At 35.7% G+C, this 15,210-nt stretch overlaps 1 protein-coding gene across 1 annotated transcript in view; it reads left to right on the top strand.

Moving 5' to 3' along the window:
• The first annotated feature begins 1,786 nt into the window (after window positions 1-1,786).
• Window positions 1,787-15,210, top strand: part of CNST (consortin, connexin sorting protein) — a 32,890-nt gene continuing 19,466 nt past the window's right edge. Inside the window, 4 exon segments of the mRNA XM_010183721.1 lie at window positions 1,787-1,885; window positions 1,887-2,218; window positions 8,825-9,030; window positions 12,890-12,920. Coding sequence (XP_010182023.1) covers window positions 1,839-1,885; window positions 1,887-2,218; window positions 8,825-9,030; window positions 12,890-12,920 — 616 coding nt within the window. The 5' untranslated portion in view covers window positions 1,787-1,838.

Here is a 15,210-nt window from a genome sequence, read left to right on the forward strand (position 1 = left end):
GAGCTCTCTGTTCAGCCAGGCCGGTTTTCTTTCCTGCCAGCTTGTTTTCTGACACACGAGGATGGCCCGTTCCTGCGCCTTTAAGAGTTCCTTCTTGAAGAGTGTCCAGCCTTCCTGGACTCCTTTGCCTTTCAGAACTGCCTCCCAAGAAACTCTGCCAACTGAGTCCCTAAACAGGCCAACATCTGCCCGCTCAAAAGTCCAAAGTGGCAGTTCTGCTAGCCCCCCACCTTGCTTCTCCAAGGACTGAAAACTCTATCATTTAATGATCACTATGCCCAAGGCAGCCTCCAACCATCACATCCCCCACAAGACCTTCTCTATCTGCAAACAGCAGGTCCAGCAGGGCACCTTCCCTTGTCAGTTCCTTCACCAGCTGCATCAGGAAGTTATCTTCCACACACTCCAGGAACCTCCAGGACTGCTCCCTCTCTGCTGTGTTATATTTCCAGCAGATAGCTGGGAAGTTGACGTCCCCTACAAGTACAAGGGGAAGCAATCACAAAGCTTCTCCCAGGTGCCAGGTATTTTTGAAAATGGTTTCTAGGATGACTTGCTCTGTCGCCTGCCAGGGACTGAGGTGAGGCTGAGCAGCCTGTAGCTCCCTGAATCCTCCTCCTTTTCCTTCTCTATGATAGGAGTGTTGTTTTCTTTTTTTTTTTTCTGGTCCTTTTAGCTCTCCTACAAAGGTCGTTGAAGAATAAATTTGGGAAAATCTTTCTAGTAATCTTTAACAGAAATATGCTTCTGTATATGAAGGAAAAACTACTTATTCTCTGAGACATTTTTTCTTCTAGCAATTAAAATGAAACCTCTTTCATATTTAGCAAGTGTGTATTTCAGTTATTTCAGTTGTGTATATCAAGACATATGACTAAAGAAAACCTGGTGAAGGCAGGTTTCCTAAAATGCCTTTTCATTTAAAGGAAATGATAGGAAGCTGCTATTTGAGGCTTGTCTAGGTTTTTCTTTAATACAAGAGTGCTTGCTGATTTTTGGCTTCATTCTTTAAAATACGTGAGCTAAATCTAATGAGATGAACATAATGGAGCTATATTTCATCTATACAGTTGCTAAGTTAAACAAGCAGTATTGTCATGCTTCTAAAAGCTAAAGATAGGAACTGATACAATAACAGTTCTGTGTAAGTACCATGTAACTCTGCTCCTAAGAGGTTTTTTTCCTGTGAATATGCATGTAATTGTAACTTTGATTGGAGCTACATGTTTGCAAAAAGGGAAAATTGACCCCTGCTGAGAGTAGGTGGGGGATTAGGGTTCTTTTATTAACAAGCCATCTGCTTCTGTGTATATTGAAGACATGTTGAATGTTTTCTTGAAAATAAAGTGACAATCTGAGTCAATAAACAGGTTTAACTTGCATCTAATTCATGTAACAGAGTTAATATATCTGCATATTGGATGTGATACCATCACCGACAGAATTAAAAGTTGTTCTGCTTTTATTCCTCCCTGGTTTATTTTTATTTCAGGGGTGGTGTGGGGTGGTTTCTGTTTATCTTTTTGTTTTTCTCATTACCTCAGCTGTAACACTGTGATCACTGCTGTAAAGCTCAGCTATGCTATTGGTCAGGAACTGATTATAATTGGATAAAAATGCAAGTTTATGGATAGTTTTTTAAATATAGATACACTTTGTTTTAAGACTTACAATTGGGCAATGGATTACTGTTTGAAAGAATTTCCCTATACTTACAAACTGTATCACCAAGCTAATGTGATTCTTTATTGGCTGACATTAAGTGCTTTTTCTGGTTTTGTAATTTAGGTCTAAAAATATTTGGAGGGAGATTACATGGTTAAACAAGTAACGCTCTAATGGATGACAGAGAATTTCCACCAAATGATCTACAAATAGACTCAAAAACCTGCTGACTATAGAGTGGAAAGTTTAGAATCTCATTTGATTTCTTCAGCTGATGAAAATGAAAATCAACTTGACAGTGATGGGAATGAGGTTCTGACCAGTAGTTGCATAGCTATGGGTCGACAGGATAAAGGTGAGCAGGATAGCATCAATAATAATGAGAATATGGACAGTGAAGACTCTACCCCAAGCTGTAAGGACAGTGACACTGAGAGGAGATCTGCAAACATCCATGTGGACCCCCAGCTGGAGGAAAAGCCTAATACAGAAAAACAGCCAGGTGGAAAAAGAAGTCCAAGAAGCAAAAGAAGCTCCAGTAAAAAATCTAAAGGTAATTTATAAAAAATATTTTTGTTCTGTTTACTTAAAACCATAACACTGTTGTTCTAATCTGTGAACCAGTAAGAAAGATACATTTTAGTTGTCATACTAATTCTATTTAAAATTTCACTTAAATTTCATTCATTTGGTTTGGGTTTTTTTCTGAACTGTTAATAGTCTTTAATCAGATACAATTCTAGATGTTTCACCTTCTGTATTTCAATGATGGCTATGTAGCAAATGCAACACATCAAGGAAGGACGAGTAGAGGGAGGTGCAGAGTTTCAGTATGGAAATTGGGCTGACTTCCAAATCAGAGTAGCCAGAAATTCAGGCAATTGGTTCATTTGAACATTGTGCTCAAGTGCAAGATTTTGGTGTCTTGATCCAGTGTCAAGATTTGAAATCTTGTTGTGAGCATCAAATAGCATGATCTCAATATGCTGGTGTCAAAATTCACTTAACATTTTTCAAAGCTTTATAGATAGTCCTAGGATATGCATTTTGGGTAATGAGCTGTTCAACAAATGTGTTTCCACCCATTTTTGATGTTACTTCTCCTTTAGATCTTTTGGATATGAATTGCATAAGGAAAATGTAAATGTTTATTATGCATTCTTATTTGAGATGCATCTTCCCTTTTTGAATGAGTAGGATTTGTCTGCATGAACATAATGTATTATTCTGTTAGGGTTTTTTTATCATATAGGTCTCTGAAAGTTGCTTGGAACTACTGAATCACGCCTGCTCTTTTTTTTTCCCTCTTTTTTTATGTAAAGACTGAGAAGATGGAGACTTTGGCTACTTAAAATAGAGTTTTAAAATACAGCTTTCCTGCTAAATGGCAAGTCTTTTATGTCCTAATCTGAAAACTGATGTTTATTTTAAAGGATTATAAAACAGGTAAAGAAAGGAAAGGAAGGAAGCAAGCCTTGTGTTCCATATCTTGTACTTACAGGCAAAATCTAGAAGAGAAGAATTGTATTTTCCAGTAGAGATAAGAGGATCCTGAAATCTGTCATTGTAGGAAGAATGAGTTCTTACTAAGTGATGCAGAAAGTCATTAAGTGTGTATTTCAACTGCAGATTTAATGTTTAAAAATAGAAGATAATACTTAACTAAAACAAGAGATTGGCAGAAGTAATTAAGAACCAGTCATCTGTATAATGAGTATAACAAAAAACAAGTTGATGAAATGTGATCCTTCTGTCCACACGTCTGTATCTGAAGCACAAGGAGAGAAAGACAAGGAGAAACTCACCCTAACATTGAAAGTTAAACTTCGCCTGTATTCTCTCTTTGTTGGTTTGCATTCTCGTTGATAAATGCAATCAACTGATGCAGAAGTACCACAAAATGTGCTGTGCACAGTATGGCAGTTTTAAGGCAAAAAGCAGAAAGTTGAAATATCAAAAAATTCATGGAAAATGTAACAAAATAACATCTTGGAGATGTAACAAAAAAGTAACAGAGAATGTCCTGCTTGCAAAACTCTTAAGAGTTGAATTCCTATGAAAAAACTTTTCCTATTAGTAAAGAACCTTGACTGTTGAAAGAAGATCAAAATACAAAATTACGTTATATCTCCTATTGCTTACAGGCTAATTTACATTTAGCTTTTTAGATGCTCTCCTGTTTTCACACAATGCAGTGTCTGTGTCACAATTTCTTATGTTGCAAATATTTTTATTTTAGTGAGAATCTTCCTTTTAATTTTTAACACCAGCTGTTTTAAACAATTCCTGAGTATCCCTCTACAAAAAGTAACCAAAGCAGCTTTCTTGTCTTTATGCCAATTCAGAGGTAAAGGAGAAAATAGTCACACCAGAGCGGAAGATCCTCAAGTGGGTGACAGCAGTGTCACACAAGCAAGCTGGAATCACAACTAAATACTTGCGTGGCATGTATGATAGTGTTATTTTTTTAATTTTTATTTTTAACTATTGAGAAATCATGCATGAGTTGCATTGACTCATAGCTGAAGAAGAGATTTATGAATCTTCTTCTCCTTCTTTCTAGGCAAGCCTGTTAGGGTCGCTGTGTTAAATGCTACCATTCTGGAAAGCGTGGTATTTGATTTAAAAAGCATGTTGTTCACTTTCCTTCTCTTGCTAGTGACTAAAGCAATGAACCTGGAGTATGGAAAATTACATTTCACTTATTTTTATTTATTCAGGACTTACTCAGCAGAAGATTGGTGATGATTAGTGAAGCCAGTCTTCCACTCTGAACATATGTTTTTACTTTAGAAGAAAGAGCGAGTTCTTACACTTGCAATGCATTTGAAATCCTCTATGTATTTGCCTATAAAGCATAAACAGTTATAAATATTTTATTATTATGTTCCAATGCATTGGAACTAGAGTTATCCTAACTCCTACAGTCAGCTGACTGAGATGCAGGATTAAGAATCACTGTATCTGGCTGAAGATTCCACCAGGTTCTGTACCTTCCCCTGGCAATGGCCAGCAGAGAAAGGGTAGGTAAGGGTGTAAGGACAAGACCAAGAGTGTTTGTTTGTGTGTTCTCCCTGCCATCAGCAATTGCCCATTCAGGACTTTCCCACGCGGGTGTTTGTAATAGCTTACAAAGAATTTGTCACCTGACTTGCAGTTGGTTTTTGGGTCAATTTCGGTGTCCTGAAGTAAGTAGTTCCAAGATTCCACCTATGCATGGTTTGGAGAACCACCTCCTTTTAGCTGTCTTGATGCTGCAGTAGATGTATTAAAGTGAATTGACAAGTCTGTAGCTTTCAGATCCCAAATTTATCTGGCGTTCTTTTTGTATACCAATAATAGTTTTGAATAGACTATGATTTATGTCTTTAAGGAGGAAACTTGTGATCAAAGAAGTGATGTAATTTTAAATCGACAAATTTAAACTTTGGTGATTATTCATATTTGGTTTCCTTGTAACTTTAGTGCAGTAGAGACAGTGATTCATGAAGTGTCATCTGCTTCAATGTATTTTTGTAAATGTGGACTTCAAATTATCTGAAAATAATTTCATCTTTTTCCGAAAGATCAGTCCTGGCATAGCTAGTGACTTATACTGTAAAACCACACTGTGTAATTTCTCAACTTAGTATAGCATGGTAACTTGCACTTAATCATTTTTCCCCAAGTTAAATTCTGTAACATAGGCTTTTCCTGTAAATTATTCAACTTATTTCTTGAAGCTGCTTGAAGGTGGGGGAAGAAAGTGGAATGGTTGGGATGGATTTGGTGTTGCAGCAAATGAATTTATTAATATAAACTGGTCAAATTATATGAAAAGTCAAGCAATGTTATCCTTTAGGGTTCTGAGCTGCACTAAACAAGATTTTGAGCTCGCTCAGTTAGAGTTATACCTCTACCACCAAGACTACTGTCTTAAAATATCTTCTCTTAAAAACTGCAATATTTTTTTTGAAGTAGGTCTTGAATGAATCAGTCTGAACCAGCTTTCTGGTACTGAGTATCAAAGAATATGTAAAAAAAGAGATTACCATATGTTTTCTGGTGACTTAAGCTAATGCTACTGAATGTGAAAATTTAAATTCAAGTAAAGACAGAGGATAATATCCATAATTTTCTTTTGATGGGTTTATTTGATAGCAAATGCCTCATACTTGCACCTCTGACTTAATCTCTGGCAGGTGGCAAGCACATCTTAATTTCATATACTTGCAGTGCTGACAAAACAAAAACCAGTGACACATATTGAAAAACGTGTTGGTCATTATTATGTACCAGGTCTGTGAAAACTGGAACTTTTTTCAAACGTTGGGCTGCTTCTGTGAACTCTTAGGGAAATTTTGAGAAAATTTGCTTCTCCATGTGTCTTAGGAAACACTGGCACACCCAGCTGGGCACAGAAGATGGCAGCTGGACCTGCTGTGAGTCTGGCAGAGCAGAAACTTGAACCCAGCTCTCTGCTGTGTTCCCAGGGAGTGCTCTGCCCATTGGAGATGGGATTTTCATAAAGACTTTGGTTCCATTCTAGTGTGGAACGAGATGTTTTTTAGTATCAGTGCTTTTCAAAGTGAAAAAAACTTAATTATTGCTTCTTAAAATATCAGAAATATTTGTAAGATACCAGTCTTTAGTAAAAAAAAAAATACTCTGCTTTGGACAGTAAGATTGATTGATTCCAGGAAAAAGCAGTACTTTTCAAGAACATAGAGAAAAAAAATAAATAAGGATCTTACTTCATCATAAAGGTGTAACGGGTTAGCATTACGAATTGTCACTACCTCAAGGAAAGTTCTTGGTTATAGTGCTACTGAGGCACAAAGGCTGTCTTGTGTTTTAAATAGACCAAGGTAGAATTAACCTGAATGGATGCAAGATGTTACTTCACATTCAGGGGAGTGATTTGACAGCAGAATTGATTCCAAGTGAGTGACAGCTCAACTATATGTAGGAATAATACGCAGTTTATAAACTGTTAGCAACAATACCACAATAACAGTAAAATGAAGGCTTTTTATGGTAGTTGCTATTGAGCACGTTTCAGTCAACCTTCATGTTTTTGTATGACAGGGGATTATTAACTGCATAATAAAGTGTGGTTTGAAGTGACTTTATTTTTTCTCCCTGAGAGAAAAGGTTTGCTAGAACATGTAAACCCTCTTTTCTAGTTTTATGATCATGTGCTGAACAGAAAACTGTGTTTTTAAAGACAGCCTTAATTCCATCTCTAAAAGTACTTCCTGGTTTGAATCTTGGTTACTGTTCTGTCTCTTGTTGCTTTTGGCCCACAGCAAGCCCAAATAAATACTGGAAAAGCAGAGACATGCATTAATATTGAAGAAGCAATGTTAAGTCACACCAGTACTTTGTCTGCCAATAAGCCCTGTGAAAGTAGCTGCCCACAGAGATTATAAGAACTTCTGACCTGGGTGGTTTACTTAATAAAAAGTTTAAAATAAGCAAAAATAGAATAGTGGAGCCTTCAGTGGACAAGCTAATGCCTTTCTTAAGCCCTAAATCTTAAACCTGAATCATCACTATTGGGTTTCAGCTGCGATGAATACAAGGGAGTGTCAAATGCAGAGTGCCCAAGCTGTAGAAACAGAGTCCAAGTGTGATGGTGCCTTGAAAGAGAGCTCCTACGGGTCCTGCTTTTAACTGACAACATGGTTTTTAGAAAATGGGTGTAGTTGGGGCAGAATAACATACTCATCAAAACTTGAGTTCATAAAAGTTTATTGTGCACATTTCAGTGGCCAAATTCTCAAAAATGTTTTCTAAAAAATGATGGGATTATTGTTTTTAGGTTCAGTCTTATGTAAATGTATCTAATTCAAGTGTTGTTTTATGAAAAAAAAGTTTGTGAATTGGTGGAACAAATTGTAGTTTTCTGGTTACTTCTATGACTGTGTGTTATAGGAAGCCATCATTTATTGCTTTTATTCTCTGACCTTTGTGAGAAACTGGTTGAGTCTGTATGTGGGCAGTTGATTTCTCCCAGTACTACTGCCTGCTCTATACTTCTTCCCTAATCACATTTAACATTTCCTAATAACTATCATGTTCATGTTCAGCAATATACTACAAATATTCCATTTCTAACAATAAAATGTGGAATTTGCACCCAGAAAGTTTTTCCTGTAATATTTTTTTATACTGTTACACTTTACATTATCTTTCATATATATTGCCAGTCCTCCACCTGCATGTCTGACTTTTTTCACTTCTGTAAAATTGGAGGCAGGCAACAGTGGACTGCCAGGAAATGTACGTACCACAGAAAATCAAGTTTTCTGCCTAGCAAGGAGTTCTGGAGGCCAAATTCAGTTTACACATCCTTGTGTCATCATTACCAGTGCAGATCACCGCTGCTGGCTTATTCCCTGGACTCTCAAATAAACCATTTGACTATTTTGCTGGAGTGGGGGGGGTGGGTCTTTCACTGAGCAGGACGATCCCCCTGGACATCTGTCCCCCACAGTAGAGTCCCCCACTGTCATCATTGCCTTCTTTCTGTCCTTTAAAATCTTGTCATCACAGCGAGGAGTCACTGCGTTATCATCTGAAGAAGAGGTCAAATTGCCCATCCTTCCTTCCTTCCCGGGATTTGTCTCTGTACAAGCTCCTTGGCAGGAGTGATGAGACAAACTGAGAACCTCATTCACACTCTCCTCACCTACCCTCTTTTTGCCCCTTCTGAGCAAAACTGTGTTGCAACCAACCCTGCTTTCTGCCTCTGCTGTGTTACAATTCAGTCTTAACACAGAATTTTGTCCACTTGGATCCAATTATTGATTTTTTTTAGCTGAAACTGTAACATCAGTCACAACACACTTTATTTTAGGTCATTCTGGTCTCTTATTAATAAGACTGTAGAACAGTTTAGACTCGGTGGGGGTTTTATGCCGCAAATTAAAGTCAGATCCCAGTTAGACATGTACAAAATAAACTGATATATGTTACTGTGTTTTTTCAGGTTGGTGAGCTGACACTGAGACAGACCTTTTGCAACTAATTTTGACAAGACCAGTATTTTATTTCCTTGCAGGGATGGTATTTAAGAAACTAGGTTTTGATTCATATCTTTTATATTGAAATTTCCTAAAAAAACCACCTTGATGTATTTTTTGATTCCTAACCTAAGTACTTGTTCTTTTTAAAGGAGTTTCTACAGTGGGAACCACAGCAATCAAGGAGGAAAATACTCTTATTACAGATAGAGATTCTGTGCATGCTGAAGGTGCTGTTAAAGCAAATGAAAATTTTCACCAAAAAGAACAAAAACAAACATTGCAGTCCCTTTTCTCTTTACTCCATGAAGAGGTTGAGCAGATGGATTCAAAGATACTGCCCGTGTGTCTCCATCAGGTACTTCCTATGATTCTGGGGTGTTGCACACAATTTTGTTTTTATTCAAGACCTTTATTCATTAGGAAAAAATGCATTAGTTCAACACATACCAATAGTCATATCTGGACAGGGTATTTTGATGGGTAACAGGTGATCAAGGCAAAAATCTTCTCTAAGGTCCTCTAATATATGTTAAATTACAGAGTCCCTTGAAAGTATATTCTGCAGTTAAAGAAAACTCTAATGAATGGGTTTTCTTTTTTTCAAAATAATAAAATTCTAGTTTGGCAGTTTTAGGAAAATCACTCTTCAGCGTACCTTAAATATGGTTTTAAGAAACTGGTACAGATAAAAGACACCTGATATCTAAATAGCATTTTAAATCTGGAATTGTTTTTACTATTGCAGACTTCTTTCTAGGATGAATTTATGCATGAATGCTAAGATCCAAGGTTTCTTAGTGTATACTTTTTCACAGCACAGTTGCCACAGCTGCAAGACCAAAGGAAATACTGTGTGAATTGAAAAGCAATTTTTTTTACTAACTGGCCAGTATGTTTTTTCTTCCTGGAGATTATGATGCAAGATGAGTATGCTGATAGGACTTGACAGAGTATTAATTTATAGTTCAGTTGTGTCAGACTAACAGTGGACTAGAAGTCTTTTTGTTTGGCTATAGTGTCTCATATAAACTGTATATATACATACTATACAATGCCTGATTTGACTTAGTTGCATTATCTTTATTGTGGAAATTTGGCTGATTGTGATATTTTAAACTTCTAAGCTGTGATGACACTCCTACATCCTTATTCTCCTTGATATAAATCAGTGATCATATTTGAGAGGTTTCTCGTTAATATTGCAAACCATAGATAATTTACATCTGACATAGAATTTTCATTTTAATTTTTTTTTAATCTATGTTTGAGTGAAGGTATTTTGTATCATTGCTTAATTTCTTTGAAACTTAGCATTAGGGTTAACCATTTGTACTTTTAGCTACACCAACTGGGATGGTCATTCATGAGTCAGAACAAAGGTCTGTTTTGGAAAACAGTGCAGTTGGGCAGAAACTTCAAAAGGCTTTACAGACATTAAGGAGTGTCATCAAACATGACAGACAGAAATCTGTTTGCTGCTTTTTAGATGAGGAAGCCAAATTGTAAGGGTAACAACCTTTTGAAAGTCATACGGGAACTGTGATGAAACTGAGAACAGAATCTGCATTTCCAGATTCCAATATGTAATCAAACACCATCTCATTTTTCATAAAGAAATACCAAGCAATTTTTAATGGAGTTTTGAAAGAAAGGTAACAGAACTGTAAAGGATCATAACACACTATTCAATCTGAGGAAAAAAAAGGATTTTAAAGATAGCATTCATGTTTTCATGTGAAGTGAGTCTATTAAGATTTTTTTTCCTTTTCCAGTGAATTAATCTGTCCTCTTCAGTATTTTTTTCAGATTGCTAATACAGCCTGTCAGTAACTTTCTTTTATAGCAAGTCTAGTAAATACTTTTCTCTCACATTCTCTTTTTATTCATTCATGGCAAAATTCAATGTAAAATAAAAAGCTGGGTCAGGTATTCTGGAGCATTAACAATCTGCGTTGTTAGTGGGAAGCCTGTATTAAATATTTAAAGGCTATGGGATATTAGGGGCTGTTCTAAGGGTTAACTTTTAATTGAAATAGGATGTGATTTTTTTTCCTGTCTTGAATAGGATTAGTGTGATTTGTGATTTGTGATTTGTTTAGCAGTTGTTACAGAATCTAAGAAGTACTTCTATATAAAACAAAGATAAAGAGCTTTGGCAGCCCCAGAAATCCTTAGGAGACTACTGTGGGTAGCAGACAAAATGTGCAAATAAAGAAACTTAGAAGTCACTTAGTGATTCTCCGTTGGAGGTACTAGGCTCAAACTGGTCTAGTGGGTAGTAATGAGACTGAGAGCCAGGAATACACAACTTGTAACCTAGACTCCTCTGTCAAGTTGCTGTCTCATTTGAGCAGTCATCTTTAGACTTTTAGAAAAGTGCCCCTCAAATTATGAGGGCCTAAATTGATATACCCCAAAGATTTTGAGGCTCAATGTGTGCTCCTGCAGCAGGCACTGGAGTATCAGCTATGAGGTGCCTCAACCTGAATGTCGGTTACTGCGATTACTGGACACATTTTGTAAGCGTGGCCCTTGCCACACTGTGCATGGCAAATAGGAAGAGTGCCAACATTCATTGTCCCTGAAGATTGATGAGTTAGTGCTTATAAAGGTTACTGATACCATAAAGTGCTGTGGAACAAAATATTTTTACTTCTGAGGTTTATATTTTTTTGTATTTTATTCCATTTATAAACAAAGCCATCACTATTTCTCAGTTTTCTAGGAAAGTCTGCTCAGTTTTCTAGCAAGCACAAGTAAGTTTTTGTTGTTGCAAATCTCAAAGATTATTTGTCAATGGGAAGGAATTAGTTGTTTTTTAAGATGTTGAAGCTAGACATCTTAATGCTTAGGCACGAAGATCCCTTGTTCAGTTCCTAGCCATTGGCTGAGACAACAGCTGTTACAGCAGTGCTTAATGTCAGCTTAGACATTTTCTTAAGCTAGAAGTGCTGGAGATTGACTTAAGTGTTCAAGTATTTTATACGTAGTCTGTTTTATGTTTGATTTTCCTGGTCCTCAGTAACTGCTTTGGAATGATTTGTTCTCTATATTAAACCTCCTTAGCACTTTGAGCTCTAAATGTAACAGGGAAAGTTTGCTTATTTCTTGTGTCAACTCCCTGATATTTCTTTGTTTTGATGTATCTGTATCCACTCAACATCCATCTAAGAAAGAATTGTGACTTTTAAGAGTTTTTTTCAATGGTCATCTTGGGCAGAGCTGTCTTGTGACAAATCCAATTTTAATTGTTCTGTTATAGAAATGTCAACCTAAGGAGGAAATGCCTCAGATTTGTTCTATCTCATAACAACTGCAGTACAACTCAAAGAACTGCCATCTGGCTTAACTCCATGACTTGCTATGTTGTTGAAGAGCTTCAGATACCGAGATGTTAGGCTTAGTGAACTGACACATGAAGTAGAATATCTTTAAATCTTTCTAACGTGGAAGAGCACCTTCAGGAAAGGAAGTGGCAGAAGGCTGCTGCAATGGTATTGTCTGGCTTCTGTGAGTGGACTAGGAGTATTGGAGAAAAAAATGGAAAACTTGAGTCCTTTTAGCTTTTATCTCGTAACTTTCAAATATTCATATTATAAATATTTCAAATTGAGATTTGAAATATGTATTCTAATATTTATTGTAACTAGGATATAAACAGGAAGGTCACTGGTATATCTCTGATGCTGTGATAGGCAATATTTTTAGTTTATGCGAAGATTTTTCTCTTCTCATCAGTCAAAAAACCTCAATTTCTCCATTTTATCACATTGCACTGTAATGCTCAGGAAAGCTCAGCAATGATCTTAGTTTGGTTAGACATAAGGAAGCAGTGGTCAGTAACGGAATTCAAACTCTTCAACTCATATCAGTAAACACAGTACTTCTAGGTAATTTTAAAACTTTCTAATACAATCTTTAAAAGAGTTTCTGACATAAACATTTATTGTTGTAACAAGATAAAACCCAACTAACATTTGGGCAAATCCATTTGTGTGAGAGGACTTCATAATTCTTTGTTGGTTTATATTCTTTTTAAACATCTTTCCTAGAATAAGAATACATGTATTTAGCCTGAACATTTGTATTTTACCCAAACTAAATATGAACCTGCAAAACAGAGATTTAAAACTATGATGAAAATGTCACATTATATCCTTGCCACTCTCATGAAAATTATAGAATCTTAATTTTTCTTTTTTTTACTTTTGCAGATAGCTGAGACCTATTTTCAAGAGGAGGAATGTATCCTTGTAGAAATTGTTACATGATACTAAAATAATCTGGCACAATAAAACATAAAAGAGAAATGTTTTACCATTGACTCACAGGATGTGGATCAGGGTTAGAAAGAAGCGAACAGCCATAATTTACCCATGAGTGAAGATACAGTATTGTAGCAAGTCCTCTTTAATCAGTTAGCTGAAATATGAGTGAAGTAGTAAATCCACTTCCAAAAGCTGTACCGATACAATCATTAGTAGTTATACACAAGCAAGGAAGTAAGAAAATATTTTCAGGGAACTGCTGTTTTTATAGGATAAGTTCTGTTCTAAGTATTAGTAACTGGGAATATGTCCAGTCTAGATAGGGTGTGTGTTTTGTTATATCAAATAGGGCACTGTTATAGTAACAAAATTATCACAACAGTTGATTAGAATATGTGCTACAAGTGTCTTGACTAGAATAAAAATACCAAACACACTGAGTAAGGGAGATCAGCAACCTGCAGACAATAGCAACACACTCTTTGGCAAATGCTGATTTCAAATTTTAATTTTTTTGCTTTAATTTTGGATTTTAATCAAAATTGTATCAAAGTAGTTTGAGAAACTGTTGTAGGAAACTGGGTAATTGCTTCTGGGAACAGGTAGTTCAGTGGTCCAGGTTATTTTGATTAGTTCCTAGATAATACAAATAAGTTTGATCAAAAAGTTATAGTAGTGGAACTGCTGCTAATTATTCTGATAAATTTCAGTAATTGCGGGAGAGAACAATCGTATTTAACCTTCAAGTGAAATTATTTTTTTTTTAGAAAAGGTGGACCAGGTTTTCCACTGTTTGCTTTTAGAGGAAAATGATCAGACTATAAAAAGAAGAGTCAAGAGTGGTAAGCCCTTAAGGTATATGTGATTCACTAAGGTGTGTCATAAATTATAAAATCTCTGCATACACATAATTTCTTTATTGTATAATTTGTTACAAACAAAATACAGCAAATAGCCAATTATAATGGTTAAACAACAAAGCATAAGAAACCTGGAAAGGTGTCCTTGAAATCTAGCCAAATTCTATTAGCCTGTAGTACAAAACCAGAGAAATAACTGTTGCAATATTATAAAAGCAGTCTATAAAATAGAATATCCATCACAGTCTTAGAAGACTGTACTTCTGACTTGGTCATCCTAACTCAAAAGCTTCCATCAAAAAATCCAATGTATACAGTACAAATTAAAGGCATGGAAAAGTTCTTTAGTAAATTATGGCTCTGCAGGGCGAAATACAGTAAATTTAAAATGCATTCAACAGTATGAATGAACAGTATGAACTTCTTTCATAGAAGTTGCTTCAATCAAAGGGCACTGTATTTAAAACTGATCAAAGGAAGTATTTTGAATGCAATGTACACCTGATGTGTGGAATTCAACACCACTATATAATACATATTTATGAAGGATATCTCCTCCGTACTTGCAACCATCAGTTTCCTGAGGTTAATAAAGAACTTACTTGATCATGTTGTACTCCATTAATTATCCATGACAGACATTTTAATTCATCCTGTTTAGAACTTCATATCAACAATAATTCAGGGTTCGCTGCTGTGCTCCTCTAAGGCTGTCTCTCTGATCTGTTTTTAATAACCAGTTTCTTGAAGGCAGAGAATATTCTTTCCATTAATATTGTTGTTCAAAAGCCATGCTATGTATATATATGTTGCATGAAGCTAACAAGAATAACAAGTACTGGTAGTGTTTTTGTAATAATTACTCCAGTATTTTAATTAGCATGAATAATGGAAAATATTTTTTCTGTATTACTAAGAACCTCATTCACTGTACTTCTGTCCTCATTGTACTATAGAACTAGATTTCAAATAGCTGGTAAACCATGAACAACTAACAACTCAGGCTTGGTGGAACTAGAATTATCCTGACTATTAAAAAATACATAACTATCAATATAATTTTGTGAATGGATTGATAACACTAAGGAGAAAGAGTTCTTCATATAGAAGAGAAGTAAGCAGAATCTTCAGAAAGAAGACAAAAGGTGAACTCAGTTTTCCCAACAGTGTTATATACAATGGTTGAAAAGGTGGAGAGTATTTTGTGAAAGTTTGAGTTGAGGAAATTTTTAAAATACTGTCTGCAGCTGGTCAGTAGAAAGGAGCCGTATTTTCAGTTAGTTATGGTTATTGATATATAATTGTATTTCTTGAGAGATATACACCGGTATTTGTATGATTGGTTTGCTTTTCATTTTCCAGAGATTTCATTTTCTGATAGGAGTTATGAGTTATTTTGCTCATTTC

The sequence above is a fragment of the Mesitornis unicolor genome, unplaced genomic scaffold, assembly GCF_000695765.1.
Source record: "Mesitornis unicolor isolate BGI_N332 unplaced genomic scaffold, ASM69576v1 scaffold19894, whole genome shotgun sequence".
Lineage (NCBI taxonomy): Eukaryota > Metazoa > Chordata > Aves > Mesitornithiformes > Mesitornithidae > Mesitornis > Mesitornis unicolor.